The 14,151-nt window shown below is 42.7% G+C and overlaps 1 protein-coding gene across 3 annotated transcripts in view; it reads left to right on the top strand.

Annotated features, from left to right (window-relative positions):
* Positions 1-14,151, top strand: part of LOC126470399 (kelch-like protein 5) — a 288,827-nt gene that overhangs the window by 192,502 nt on the left and 82,174 nt on the right. For all 3 annotated transcript variants that reach the window (XM_050098244.1, XM_050098245.1, XM_050098246.1), the window contains one exon: positions 65-261. In XM_050098244.1, the coding sequence (XP_049954201.1) occupies positions 65-261 (197 nt within the window). The remainder of the gene's footprint in view (positions 1-64; positions 262-14,151) is intronic.

Below are 14,151 nucleotides of genomic sequence, written 5' to 3'. Positions count from 1 at the left end.
TAACATCAGAGCTAATACAAAGCGATTTTACTAATTCCATACTTATTGTCATATGCCCAAACAGGCAAAGTGGAGATCAGAGAAGAGACTGTTGAAAAGCTTCTCAGTGCAGCTCGGTTACTGCAAATGCCAGAGATTGTTGATGCTTGCTGCGGCTTTCTGAAAAAGCAGCTTGATCCCTCCAACTGCATTGGAATCCGCCTGTTTGCCGATACCCAGGGCTGTGATGACTTAATGAAAGCAGCTCACGACTACACAACTGTAAGTTTCTTAACCATAATGTGTGAAGTTCTCAAGTTTAATACCAATACTTCTTAAAAAAGAAGTTATGTTGATTCTTTGGCTGCTTATTGTAACAAACTATCGTTGTTGAGTTTTTAATTTAAATTCTGTGTAGTACAGAAGAGGGCTGCCTGTTTGCCCACTGCAGAAATAGAAACAGGTAGAGAGAAGTCGCAGATGATCCATATATCACAACAAGCAGATAAGCTTTTGTTGTGATATGTGGATCGTGTATGGTTCGTGTAGTGAAAAATTTTAAAGCTTACTTAGGGAATTACAGAAATTTCAACAAAACACTTGATACCTCCCCTGCACACAAATGGAGCAGTCAGAATGGAGAGAGACTGGTGGAACTGTATAGAAATTTCAGTTTCAAAATTACATCAGGCCATTTTAAGAAATATACTCCCAAAACAAAATGTGGAAATCCACCAACAAGAATATTGGTAAATTCCAAATTGATTATATCACGATCTTGTATCCACATCACAAGGAAATTTTTAAATGTTCAGGTACACAAAGGAGCAAATATGGACACAAATAACTACCTAACCTAAGTGAAACTGAATTTAAAGGTCCTTAAAATCAACAGAAGGATGTCACTAATTTGTAAATTTGATACTACTAAAATCCAACTACTGCTATTGGCAAATGAACCCAACAAAGCACAAGCACAAAACTGAGAGCAACTCATAGAATGTTTTATCAAACTGTTCAAAACCAAATTCCTTTACAAAGGCAGAAAAATACCCTTAGTGGAATGAAAATTGTGAACAAGCAGTAAAATTGTGACAAAAGACATTCAAAATGTGGAATAGTAACATATCAGAAAATGTATGTGACAGGTCCCTGGCACCTAGGAAAGAAATTTAAGAATTATTAAGACAAACAAAGAGAAAGTATGTGCACAGTCAACTCTGTGAAATTGATGGTGACTTCCAAAAAATAATACCAGGACTTTATAAATACTTTCAGTGCAGTGGGAGGCACTGGCATCAGCCACAGGAAGCAAATCCCCATTGGTGCTGACAAAGCCTCAACCACTGGGGTAGGTAGGCATGATCAGGCCTGCTCTACCCCAAGTGTGGCCAGGGCCAACAAGAAAAGAGGGGGGGGGGGGGGGGGGGGGCTCCGCGCTCATCCTGGGATGCAGCTGGTTTCAGTGGTATGCCACATATCAGTCTTGCATGCGAACCACAAAGACACGGTGACAATGTTGGCTGTGAATGATGGCTGAAATCCAATGAGGGCTCCCTCCTAATGCCCTGGCCCAGAGTGGGGTGCTGGGTGCAAATATTGACGAAACTGGCATCGCTGGGAGATGCCTGCCTGCCAGCCAGAGATCAAACAGCATCCACTGCTGATGACCATGCAGGAGCTCAATGGGACTCTTGGCTCCAACCAGCATTGTTAACGTAATTATGTAAAAAAATGAGAGCCTCCTTGACTGGGAAATCTCCTACGTACTTGGGCATCTGTCTCTTTAGCATCTGGACAAGGTGTTCTGCCTCGCTCTTCAACTGTAGAAGGAAGGGAGGCACTTGGACAGGACGAATGCTATTTTGTGTATGGAAGTCCTGGAAAGCTGTCAGCATGAACTGAGGACCATTGTACGAAACCTTCTACAAAGAACTTCGACAGGACCGTGACGGTCATGTCTACTGTTGCTGGTGAATGATGAACAACATAAGGAAAATGAGAAAAAGCATAAGTTGCAAAGTGTTTTGAAAAAGACCAGTGTAATCAATGTGACCATTTCCCCAATTGGTATACTGCCAAAACACATGTGGCACGCCAACAGTTTTGTGCAAGCAATCCCACACTGACCCTAATGGAATAAGTGAAGAACCTTTGATCGTAGAGTTGCTGGAACCACCATACAGTGAGTAAGCCCTTCTAACAGCAGGAGAATAATGCCATCCAACAGGGAGAGGTGATGACACAACGTGTAACAATTTTGAAGTGCATCTGCTGCCTGGTGCGTTGGACGGTCAGGCCGTCCATATTGTATCATATGTATGAGCTAACAGAGCACCGGATCCCCCGTCACAGCACAGACAGTACAGAAACTGGTAACAGGAAAGCCATCCACCAACTGCCTTGCCTCTGTACTGAGTTGAAAACAAAGCATTCCCTCCTGGTCAGATGAGGGGTCAGGGCCCAAGAGTAGCTGGGACAGAGTATCCGCATTTGCATGATGCAACTTGGGACGAAAATGGGTCTCATAGTTGTACCAGGACAAAAACAGAGCCCAACTCCGAAGACGATTAGTGGCTTTGTCCGATAAGAACACCAATGAGCTGAACAGGCAAACTGAGGGCTTGTGGTTGGTAATTAAATGAAATTTTACACCATACAAGAGACATTGAAATTTTGTAAGGCCTAGACATCAGCAAGTGCTACTTGTTCCACCTGAGAATAATATTGCTGAGCCGAGTTGATTGTTTTTTATGCAAAGGCAATAGGCAGATTGGAGCCATCTGAATGGCAATGGGCCATACTGGCTGGGATATGGCTGTGGCCAGGACTGGCTGCATGCCAGGTTGAAATGCTGCAAGACACAGTGCGGAGCAAAGACTATCCTTAAGCTGCACAAAAGCATGTTCACAGGCTGCAGACCAAACAAAACAAGCACTTTTCTGAAGTAACATAATAAAGTGATGGGCAATAATAGCCGCTCTGGGAATAAACTTGATGGTATGCCACTTTTCCATGAAATGAAATGTAGATGAGACTGAGGGGGCAAAGCTGTAATGGTGGCGACATGTTGTTCCATGGGGCACAGGCCCTGATGGGAAAATTTGTGACCTAGATAAACAATTAAAGGTTGGAAAAAGTGAGGCTTAAGCGAGATTATGTTTGTGGCCTATGGCGTGTAGAACAGTAAACAAAGAATGGAAATTACACAGGTGATCCTCCATATTCGCACTTGTCATGACTGTATCATCAAGACAGTTAATGCAATGAGGAACAACCATTGTGACCTGTTCTAAAAGATGTTGAAAGGTGGCAGGAACACTAGCTGATCCTGAAGGTCAGCCATTGGTACTGATAGAGGCTAAAAGGCATATTAACTACAAGCAACTGATTTGATGCATTGTCCAAGGGATCTGAAAGAAGCCTTCAGCCAGGTCGGGTTTGGAAAAGAATCTCCCCCCCCCCCCCCCCCCCCCCCCCCCCCCCCCCCCAGGAGAGGCGTGGGGATATGTGTCTATGACTGCCTGTGCATTAATAGTGATCTTGAAGTTGCCACAGTGCCAGAGCTGACCAAACAACTTTTTTATGATAACTAAGGATGTAGCCCATTCACTTGAGAAAATTGATCTAGCCATTCACAGTGATGTTAATCAGTCCAGCTGTCTCAACCTGGTTACATAAAGCTATTGGCACTGGCCACACCTGAAAACAGCGAGGGCAAGCAGAGGGTTTGAGGGTGATGCGTGCCGTGAAGTTGGTTGCACAACCTAGCCCTGGGGCAAACAGATCCAATTGGTGGCCCATAGTGCAGGAGACATCTTCTAACGTAGGGTCCTCCAACTGAAGGGCACATTGACGCATCTCTTTACCAAGGGCTGAACGAATGATTGCATCTCTGAGTGTGGGGTCCACATAAGACTCCTGAGAGTTAACTGTGACAAACCGACTTTTGATTGAGGCTGTGAAGATCGGCCATCCAAACTTGATACGATTGCTGGGGGCATCCAAACTTGATACGATTGCTGGAGTTGTTTGCAACAATGGTAGAATCCAGAATGCATAGCGACCACATACGTATGCTTGTGGTGATAGGACGACAACAAACGACACATATAGTCTAAAGAAAGTGATGCTGGTTCTTGCAGAGGATCTGACTGGCACAGTAAGAAATACATGTGAGGGGGCATCCACAACAAGGAAAAAATGTTATGGACCACAATGTTTACTACCTGGAACACCGTGAAATGTTGACATAGCCGCTTCTTGTAAGTAAGCCAGTCTTCCGCAGATTCATCATAGGGGGAAATGTCGATGGGTGAACAAACTGTAGCTGAGCTGCAGTCAACATCGTCAACAACTGTTCCACCATGGCCGTATCTGCCTACTGTTGTTGCAGAAGGGACTGGAGTAAAGCCTCCATGGAAGAGATGAACAGCACAGAAATCACATAACCCAAAACATGCAAAAATTCGATCATCTATGTTGCCACTTGTGTTCCAACTAGGAACGTAAGGAAATAAACAGCAATAAAAAGGATACAATTTACTGGGTCACAGAGTGACATCAAGAAGGATGCAATGAAAGTGGTGGCTCAAAACACATTTAACAGCTGAGAGCCTGGGAGTCCATACATGCCCTTATAAAGAGGCTATCCATGTCAGGTGTCATTTGTGTACTACTGCGTGCTCACGGCAGATCTGGCGAGAGCGATTGGTGACCGGGCTGCCCCTGGCAGTCACCTCAGGTAGTTGCAAACACGCTGTTTGAATGTTGAAGCGCAATACAATTGACGCTGTGGGTGGTAGGTGTAATAACTGGTATGTTACTACAGGTACTTACCAACTAAGCTAAGTGCATTGAATTTTGGAAATATTTTAAAAATTTCTAAGTTGCCCTGAATGCACAGAAAGGTGTCATGTTGATTAATTGGGTTTCTGCCAGTTATTCGCGTCTTTTCTGGATGATATTTTAATTGTGTGACTCGCTGTCTTCTTCAGGTGCCGTCTGATACTGGTTCCAGTGTGGAACGAGTCCGGTATTTATGGCCTATGTTGTGCTAGGTGCTCCTTGTGCAGTCCGTGCCGCGTCCGACGCTCTGTCCATGGTGTGCACCAACCAATAGCAGCGGCTGTAGTGTTTTCTTCTAGCTGTGGGTGCTCTGAATGCTGCGGGTTTACTTTGTGGTTATTATCCATTGTCAGTATTGATGAATTAAGTTCAGAATGCCGTCCAAGCCGTGCTAGATGTTTTATCTTCTGATTGTCACCTTTTAAGTCTTTCTGTGAATTAGTTCTGTTACCGTGGTGTGCCATGTTAGGCGTTCCGTCGAAAGTCCTTGCCACCCCCAGGAGCAGCTACTGTGTTATTTTCAGGCTGATGGTGTTCAAATTGCCACTTGAGACTTGGAAGAACATTCTCAGGTATTGTGTCTGTTGCTGAGTTACCATTTCACATGCATCCGTTATTACGTGGTATTTAATTCCATCTTCATACTTGTGTCCCTTGGGGTCTTGATGTTGCCTCCGTTGCATCTTCAGGAGATTGAGTGCCGGGTTCCAAGCCATGCTCAGCTGGAAACCAGTGTCCCACTCAATGAGATTCTCTGCGACCTTTATCTCAATAGATTCTTTGATGCCGCTGTCCCATTATCTCGATGTTTGTGTGAAAATCTTGGCATGATTATACTTGATAGAATGATTGAGTTTTAAACAATGCTCGGCAATCAGTGACTTGGTTACTTGTCTCAGTCTGGTGTGCCTTTGGTGCTCCTTGCATCTGATATCAACAGTCCTCGTTGTCTGGCCGATGTATGTCACATCACATTCATATGGTTTCTGTAGATACAGGTCGTCCTTCACACTTCATAGCAGAGCCTTAATCTTGGTGGGTGGATGGAACACACTTTTAATGTGCAGGAAAGACGCGAATAACTGGCAGAAACCTGATTAATCATCATGACAACACCTCGCCGGGAAAGCCTGAAGAATTGCATAGAAAGGTTTCTATCAGAAGTAAGGTGGTGGTCTGGACCTCAAAACCACTGCAATTATTAGTTAAACAACAAATGATACAAAATTTACAATAAACTTCAGGGGGAAAATTTTGGAAAAGTTTTAAATTAAAACAGGTGTGAGACAAGTTGATGGACTCTGTCCATTACATTTCAGTCGTGACACAGAAAAAGTAATCCAAGCTTAAAATTGGTGAACCGGTAAAGAAGTAACAGTGTTGACAAAGGTGGCTTAGCTTTTGCAGATAACCAGGCAGTTCTATGTGAGGACATTGAAACAGTGCAAAAAGAAATAGAAATTCTTAAAGAAACTGCAGGAAGAGTAGGGCTTCAAATATCATTTGAAAAAACCAGCCTAACAAATACCTGGAAACCAAAATTCTAAAAACTAAACATGGAAAAATCGACAAGGTGAAAACGTTAATGAAATTACAAGGGTAGGTCAATTATTATCCACAATTTAGTTATATTTTTGCATATTTTGGTAGTACTGGTGTTTTACATTGATGAGGCATGCTTTGTTTATTTGTTATTATATCTTTACAATTTTCATGCTGCTAGGTGAGTTTCATTATCACTACTGTGCTGCTAATCACGGCTGCTCTGCTGTCAATTTGCACCAAAGAAGAGCGACATTCAGTGATCCGTTTTTTTGTGGTCTGAAGGCGTATCGGGGGCCGAAATTCATCGAAGACTTTAAATACTCTACGGGAACAGTGTTTTGCCACAATGGATTGTCTACGAATGGATTGAAAAATTCTGAAATGGTCGCACAATTGTTAAGCACGATGAAGGAGCCAGACAACCGTTTACCACCACAAATGAAGAAACCATTGAGAATTCACATTCTCTTAGACAGATGATTAACTATTGACGAAGTGGCACATCGTCTGCAAATCAGTAGCAGCTCTGCCTATGAAATCATCCACAACCAAACTTGGGTTTCATAAAGTTTGTGCAAAATAGGTGCCAAAAAATCTCACACAGTTGGATAAATAAATGAACTTGGACATCTGCAAAAAAACATTTGGATCGCTATGGTAACGAAGGGGACAACTTCTTAGACAGGATCATTACCGGTGACGAAACATGGATCCACCTTTATGAACCAGAGAGTAAACGGCAGTGTATGGAATGGAAACATCCAAATTTGCCGTGCAAGAAAAAGTTAAAGACCCAACAGTCGCCAGGAAAACTGATGCTTACGGTTTTGTAGGATGCACAAGGTCCAGTACTGGAACATTATAGGGAAAGGGGCACAACAATAAACAGTGTATGTTACAGTGAGATACTTACTGCCAGGTTAAAGCATGCAATTCGAAGCAAATGCCGAGGATTTCTATCAGAAGGTGTTGTGTTGTTGCATGACAATGCCCATCCACACACTGCTGTCCACACTGCTGAAACGCCCTAGAAAGTCAAATTTGAAGTGTTAGATCATCCTCCATATAGTCCTCGTCTTGCCCCTTCTGACTATCACTTGTTTGGTCCACTCAAATAGGCATTAAGGAGCCGTCGATTTGCATCAGGCGAAGCAGTGAAAGAAGCCATGCATTCCTGGCTCGCAGTTCAGCTGAGAACCTTCTTTTATGAGGGCATCAGGATGCCTGTACAACGATGGACTAAGTGCAATGAAACATAAGGAGACTATTTGACTACAATAAAATTTTATAACTACTTTTTGGTTGATAATTGACTTACCCTAGTAGATTGGAAAAGGTTGATTATGAAATTCGTTATCACAAAATGGAGTGGTGGTGGTCAGGATGTCAACGAAGCACCACTCCAGGGTGTGAATGAGTGGTGGTTGGCAAGTGGGTTCCTGTCAGATGTGTAATGAGGGGCCAGTAAAGCAATATTGACAAACCATATATTTATTATTCTGAATACATCAGTTTGCGCGATGTCACTCCAGATAGCAGGGCATTAGAAGTATGTGCGTGCTGAGGTTGATGCTGGTCATCAAGTAGCGTGGAGCTGCAGGCAGGTGGTAACGAAGGAAGAAGCAGTGTCAGCACAAGCGGCACTACAAAGTCACTGATCCCATGAAGCACACACACTGCATGACACACACAGCCCTGTGTTTGCTAACAGCATTGGGAGTAGGTGACCAGAGTGAGCATGACAAAGATGTAGACTGCATGCAGTCCCCAACGGCAGAATCTGCCCACAGGAATAAGGCAAGCAGCAAGTAGCTTGCCCACACAATTGGGAGCGGACAAGCAGTTGTGTGCCCCAAGGATGAACTAGAGGCCACATAGAGACCGTCCAGTTATAGAGTGCAAGTCCCAAGCATTGGATTCTGCATGATTAGGGCCCTGTGGCTAGCAGCGTCGAAATCCACAGGAGAAGATGTGCACTCCCACGAAACTCAAAGTCAGTAGACATGAAGACTACTGAACATCATAGGTCCCTCCTCATAGCTTGATGCCGGCAGACTGGGATACCTGTAGCTGTAAATCGGGAATATTTATCCAGGTCTAGCCCATTCTTTTATTGCTGCAGCACTGGTTTCTTCCACTCAAGTCATAACACAGCCTTGATGTGAGCATGAGGTAATCAGGCAGTGTGCGCTGTGGACCTGCTGGACTGGTACTTCTGCACCTCTGGCTGCTCAGTTTGGTGATAGCACTAAGTAACCACTTCAGTGCCAGAGCAGCAGTTCCTGCTAAATCAGCTTTCTATATTGCATAATTTGCTCAGTTGACTTGGCCCACTTCTGTAAAATCTTGCAACACTCGAGGGTAATGCCTTCATTTTACTCAGCTATGTTATCTACATCTACATCTACATTTATACTCCGCAAGCCACCCAACGGTGTGTGGCGGAGGGCACTTCATGTGCCACTGTCATTACCTCCCTTTCCTGTTCCAGTCGCGTATGGTTCGCGGAAAGAACGACTGTCTGAAAGCCTCTGTGCGCGCTCTAATCTCTCTAATTTTACATTCGTGATCTCCTCGGGAGGTATACGTAGGGGGAAGCAATATATTCGATACCTCATCCAGAAACGCACCCTCTCGAAACCTGGCGAGCAAGCTACACCGCGATGCAGAGCGCCTCTCTTGCAGAGTCTGCCACTTGAGTTTATTAAACATCTCCGTAACGCTATCACGATTACCAAATAACTCTGTGACGAAACGCGCCGCTCTTCTTTGGATCTTCTCTATCTCCTCCGTCAGACCGATCTGGTACGGATCCCACACTGATGAGCAATACTCAAGTATAGGTCGAACGAGTGTTTTGTAAGCCACCTCCTTTGTTGATGGACTACATTTTCTAAGCACTCTCCCAATGAATCTCAACCTGGTACCCGCCTTACCTACAATTAATTTTATATGATCATTCCACTTCAAATCGTTCCGCACGCATACTCCCAGATATTTTACAGAAGTAACTGCTACCAGTGTTTGTTCCGCTCTCATATAATCATACAATAAAGAATCCTTCTTTCTATGTATTCGCAATACATTACATTTGTCTATGTTAAGGGTCAGTTGCCACTCCCTGCACCAAGTGCCTATCCGCTGCAGATCTTCCTGCATTTCGCTACAATTTTCTAATGCTGCAACTTCTCTGTATACTACAGCATCGTCCGCGAAAAGCCGCATGGAACTTCCGACACTATCTACTAGGTCATTTATATATATATTGTGAAAAGCAATGGTCCCATAACACTCCCCTGTGGCACGCCAGAGGTTACTTTAACGTCTGTAGACGTCTCTCCATTGATAACAACATGCTGTGTTCTGTTTGCTAAAAACTCTTCAATCCAGCCACACAGCTGGTCTGATATTCCGTAGGCTCTTACTTTGTTTATCAGGCGACAGTGCGGAACTGTATCGAACGCCTTCCGGAAGTCAAGAAAAATAGCATCTACCTGGGAGCCTGTATCTAATATTTTCTGGGTCTCATGAACAAATAAAGCGAGTTGGGTCTCACACGATTGCTGTTTTCGGAATCCATGTTGATTCCTACATAGTAGATTCTGGGTTTCCAGAAACGACATGATACTCGAGCAAAAAACATGTTCTAAAATTCTACAACAGATCGACGTCAGAGATATAGGTCTATAGTTTTGCGCATCTGCTCGACGACCCTTCTTGAAGACTGGGACTATCTGTGCTCTTTTCCAATCGTTTGGAACCCTTCATTCCTCTAGAGACTTGCGGTACACGGCTGTTAGAAGGGGGGCAAGTTCTTTCGCGTACTCTGTGTAGAATCGAATTGGTATCCCGTCAGGTCCAGTGGACTTTCCTCTATTGAGTGATTCCAGTTGCTTTTCTATTCCTTGGACACTTATTTCGATGTCAGCCATTTTTTCGTTTGTGCGAGGATTTAGAGAAGGAACTGCAGTGCGGTCTTCCTCTGTGAAACAGCTTTGGAAAAAGGTGTTTAGTATTTCAGCTTTACGCGTGTCATCCTCTGTTTCAATGCCATCATCATCCCGTAGTGTCTGGATATGCTGTTTCGAGCCACTTACTGATTTAATGTAAGACCAGAACTTCCTAGGATTTTCTGTCAAGTCGGTACATAGAATTTTACTTTCGAATTCACTGAACGCTTCACGCATAGCCCTCCTTACGCTAACTTTGACATCTTCTAGCTTCTGTTTGTCTGAGAGGTTTTGGCTGCGTTTAATCTTGGAGTGGAGCTCTCTTTGCTTTCGCAGTAGTTTCCTAACTTTGTTGTTGTACCACGGTGGGTTTTTCCCGTCCCTCACAGTTTTACTCGGCACGTACCTGTCTAAAACGCATTTTACGATTGCCTTGAACTTTTTCCATAAACACTCAACATTGTCAGTGTCGGAACAGAAATTTTCGTTTTGATCTGTTAGGTAGTCTGAAATCTGCCTTCTATTACTCTTACTAAACAGATAAACCTTCCTCCCTTTTTTTATATTCCCATTAACTTCCATATTCAGGGATGCTGCAACAGCCTTATGATCACTGATTCCCTGTTCTGTACATACAGCTACCGATCTTGTGGCACAAGACTTACAAAAGAGTGCAGTAACAAAAAATGTGTCTCAAAATAAACCAAACTCAGAAACTATGACAGTCATCAAACAAGAGTGCTTTTATAGGACTGAAACACTCATGTTAAATGGAAAGATGGACACTGAAGAAACTCAAAGGGAGAACAAAAAGTAATCAGGAAAACTGTAGGTCTGAATTACACAGACTGAGAGCAGATAAAGAAAATAAAAAGTATACTGAAGCTTATTTGGATATGAAACATGCAGGCTAAAATACCATGGACATATTAAAAGAACAAAACCAACCAGACTAAATAGACAGACTGTGGAATTCTACAAAATCCACAGTAAAGTCAAAGCTAAAAAATTCAACTAGTGTGAGTAGGACTTGCGCTCTGAGGATTCTGAACCAACTTAATTTAACCTCACATTTTCCACGCATGTTCTTTTCCATTGAATCACCAGACACAGTTTGTTTGTAGCTTTTGGTGAGTGAGTTTGCGAGCATCAAAATATGTGACATATATGGCCGTATCTTTTGATTCCTTTGACTTAAAAGATAAATTATTTACACCACCTGGGACCATAGACCTTAGTGTTTGACATAAATTTGAACTTGATATCTGTACCTATTCCTGAGGAAAAGGGGTCTTAATAGTAGGACACACACACACACAGATGGACAGAAGGAGAATGAACTGAACCTATAAGTGTTCTGTTTTCACCCAAGGAACTATTAAATGAAACAGTTAAATGGACTGTGCAGTTGAAGGAGACCTGAAGGAAGCTGGAGTAACACAACTTGAAATACCACATAGAACATTTTATGACATTGATCCTGGCAGAAAAACCAAAGAAGCACAAAATGGCTCAGTCTACTAAACAATAAGAAAAGAGCAGATTGCTGCTTACCACATAGAGGAGGCTTTGAGTGGCACACAGTGCTTTGAAAAAGATGGCTATTGGATTTAGTCCTTCATCAGATATAGACACAGCAAAGCAGACACATTTGTACATGCACAACTCATAGGTACACACATGGCAACTGCTGTTTTCAGTCACTGAGATCCAAATGTGACTGCGTCTTAAGTGAGTAGGAGTTTTTGCTGAGGTGGGTAGTGAAGGTACAGAAGAGGCACAAATTCTGATAGCTGAATAACATGAGGGCTCTTTCTACATGAGAGAGAGAGAGAGAGAGAGAGAGAGAGAGAGAGTGTGACACTAGTGACCCAACCAGATTTGCACAGGTATCATTAAGTATCTATGGCCAGATGACTTATCTGGTGTAATGGTAATTTTGGCTATGGGGCATTGCATAGAGTTATGATTAAAAACTGGACGAGAACATTAGGTAACTGAAATAATCACTTCCATATAAATAAAGAGATTTAAGCAGCAGACGCCACTAGGCTCCTTAGCCAGTCACTCACTGGTAAAAGGTGGCCTACAGTTTAATGTGGAATCCGAAACGCCTTTTGTTTCTTGCACATGTGGACATCATTGACAAGTGATTGGTAGAATAAAAAACAGTGGTAAAAATTTGTGGTCTCACAGAGATGTAATCCTGCGAACTTTTGGTTACCAAGCCCGCACTTTGCCGCTAGACTACCAAAGCTGATGGGAAAATGAAGTATACAGTTTAACACTGAATCCAAGCCGCATTTTGCTTCAGGTGAATGTCCACATCATTGAGAGGTGAATGTTAGGTTTAAAAAGTGAAAAATCCGTGGTCTGACTGGTATTTGATTGCACAACGTTTCAGTTTTGAGGCAAGTCATAGGCCACTAGGCCCAACCAGGATGCTGCTCAAGCTTGGGAGCTGTCTAGAGTTGTGGCATTGTATTGCTAGGTGGCAAAGCTGTCATTTTCAGAGCAGCAGTGGACATTACTTTATTGTGGTTCATCCAGTTTTTAGGCACAAACCTACCTTGTGAATCAATCCATCTATTAGTCAAAACTGGATCAAAATCCGTACACTAGTTCCTGAGATTAGCATGTACGTACAGATAGAAACAACTAGGGAACTTCAGTTTACAAACTGGTTGAGACAGGAGGGAAAGCACACACGTTTTGAGTGACAATAGTATTGGTGATTCTGAACAAAAAAACTTTGTATCCACATGCCCCTTTATAAACGATATCTGACATATAGCTGTTTGAAAATCTGTCTTTCTTGGCCACTGAAGTTGCCCGATATTACTCCATTAGATTACTGTTTGTGAGGTTGGCTTAAGAGTAAAGTTTACAAGCACAGAGTGGACGCAAAGGGAGGACCTTACGAATGAGGTAAGATCAGCAACACAACAGCCGCAAAATGCATTGCAGTTGATGGTGAACATTTTGAACATATTTCCTGAGGGAATGTACACAATTAAACAAAACATTGTATCACAATGTTTCGTTTACTATCACCTGCATTTATCCTGTTCCCCACTGTTCCTGTTAATTCCCCAGGAACTGTTATGCTCATATGGAGTTTTTTTGTTCAGAATGATGAAGACAATCATCCTCAAAGCATATACCTTTCCTCCTGACTCACTTTGTATATAGAGGAGGAGGAGGAGGAGGAGGAGGAGGAGGAGAGAGAGAGAGAGAGAGAGAGAGAGAGAGAGAGTATTCCTATGTAAGATGTTGACATTAAGTATGGATGAGCATCAAAATTCAAGGGAACAGATTCTCTCTGTGTGCAGGAAATGTCTTGCCAAATGCAATTAAAAAAGGTAACCATTTCCTTCTAGAATTTGAAAAAAAAAAAAACCTATATGGGTATTACTTCTACCAAAACCTTAATTTTAAGCATGTTGGGAATTGTAAAAACTCTAGATGATTTGTTCTAATGATTAATGCTAATCACATGTTTTTTACGGTCTCTATATTCTTCATCAGTTTCTTAGTCACTGAATTCCTCAGTTCATCTCTTCTATCAGATGACTACCATCATTCCATAAGCATTTTACCTGTACCTTTGCACAACTCTGAATATGACTCCATCTCCTACAAATCATACATATGTGGAACAAACTAGTGTGCAACCTATGTCTGATCAGAAATCCAACCGTATTCAAGAGAAGACCAAAGGTTTTCCTATTACCAGTGTCATATCTTCCCTCTTGGTAAATCATAGCTGTCTAATCCTGTCCAGTGCTGAATCATTTATGCGCCACTAATAACAAACCCGCCCCTCCCC

Source organism: Schistocerca serialis, chromosome 3, assembly GCF_023864345.2.
Source record: "Schistocerca serialis cubense isolate TAMUIC-IGC-003099 chromosome 3, iqSchSeri2.2, whole genome shotgun sequence".
Classification (NCBI taxonomy): Eukaryota; Metazoa; Arthropoda; class Insecta; order Orthoptera; family Acrididae; genus Schistocerca; species Schistocerca serialis.
This window is presented reverse-complemented; position numbering and strand designations above follow the sequence as displayed.